At 36.6% G+C, this 744-nt stretch overlaps 1 protein-coding gene across 1 annotated transcript in view; it reads left to right on the forward strand.

Moving 5' to 3' along the window:
• Nucleotides 1–348: 348 nt before the first annotated feature.
• csrp3 (cysteine and glycine-rich protein 3 (cardiac LIM protein)) overlaps nt 349–744 on the forward strand; it is a gene marked incomplete at both ends in the record, with an annotated part of 5,031 nt that continues 4,635 nt past the window's right edge. The window contains one exon of the mRNA XM_079247783.1: nt 349–460. Coding sequence (XP_079103909.1) covers nt 349–460 — 112 coding nt within the window. The remainder of the gene's footprint in view (nt 461–744) is intronic.

A 744-nucleotide genomic window follows, 5' to 3' on the forward strand; every position in this document is an offset into this window, starting at 1 on the left:
CCTTATTATTCAGACAGAAATTAAAAGTTTACATCTTACCTGAACATCTGCACAACTATAAATTTATATTAAGATGATTCACAGATAAACTGAAGGATTTAGTTATCTCTAATAATCTGGAAGTTTTTCTCCTTTTAATTATATGTCAACCTAATTATAAATAAGTTTTGAATTGTTCTGATTAACAGCTCAAACTAATTACAGTAATCTGCTGATGTTTTTAGGCAGAATTACTCCTACTCCATCAACAGAAATAGTTTTCATATTCAGCCCAACGTTCAGCTGTGGAAAAACTCTAAAACATCTGATGAAATCTTATTCATTCAGTTATTTTATTGTTTCTCTAAGATGCCAAACTGGGGAGGAGGCGCTAAGTGTGCAGCCTGTGAGAAGACGGTTTACCATGCAGAGGAGATCCAGTGCAACGGGAGGAGTTTCCACAAAACCTGTTTCGTCTGCAGTGAGAAAAAAGCTTCTTTCTGATCCCAGCTGGTGCCACTGAGCCGGTGCTGGTGGATAAAAGGCTACGATGCTGAGCTCTTTGGCCCTCCTAACTACCTTCCACACCAGTTTCTGTGGTTTAACAACAATCTAATTGCTTATACCCCTTTTTATCTTTTACTTTTCTCTTAATAACCCATGTTCTTTTTATTTTGTTTTATTTAAGTTGCCCTTTTTCCCCAGGTTTAGTTTTCTTGAATCATTTTCTTGCTTCACATGCTTGCTTTCTTTATGTCCTCCACT

The sequence above is a fragment of the Telmatherina bonti genome (genome assembly GCF_933228915.1).
Source record: "Telmatherina bonti genome assembly, chromosome: 1".
Lineage (NCBI taxonomy): Eukaryota > Metazoa > Chordata > Actinopteri > Atheriniformes > Telmatherinidae > Telmatherina > Telmatherina bonti.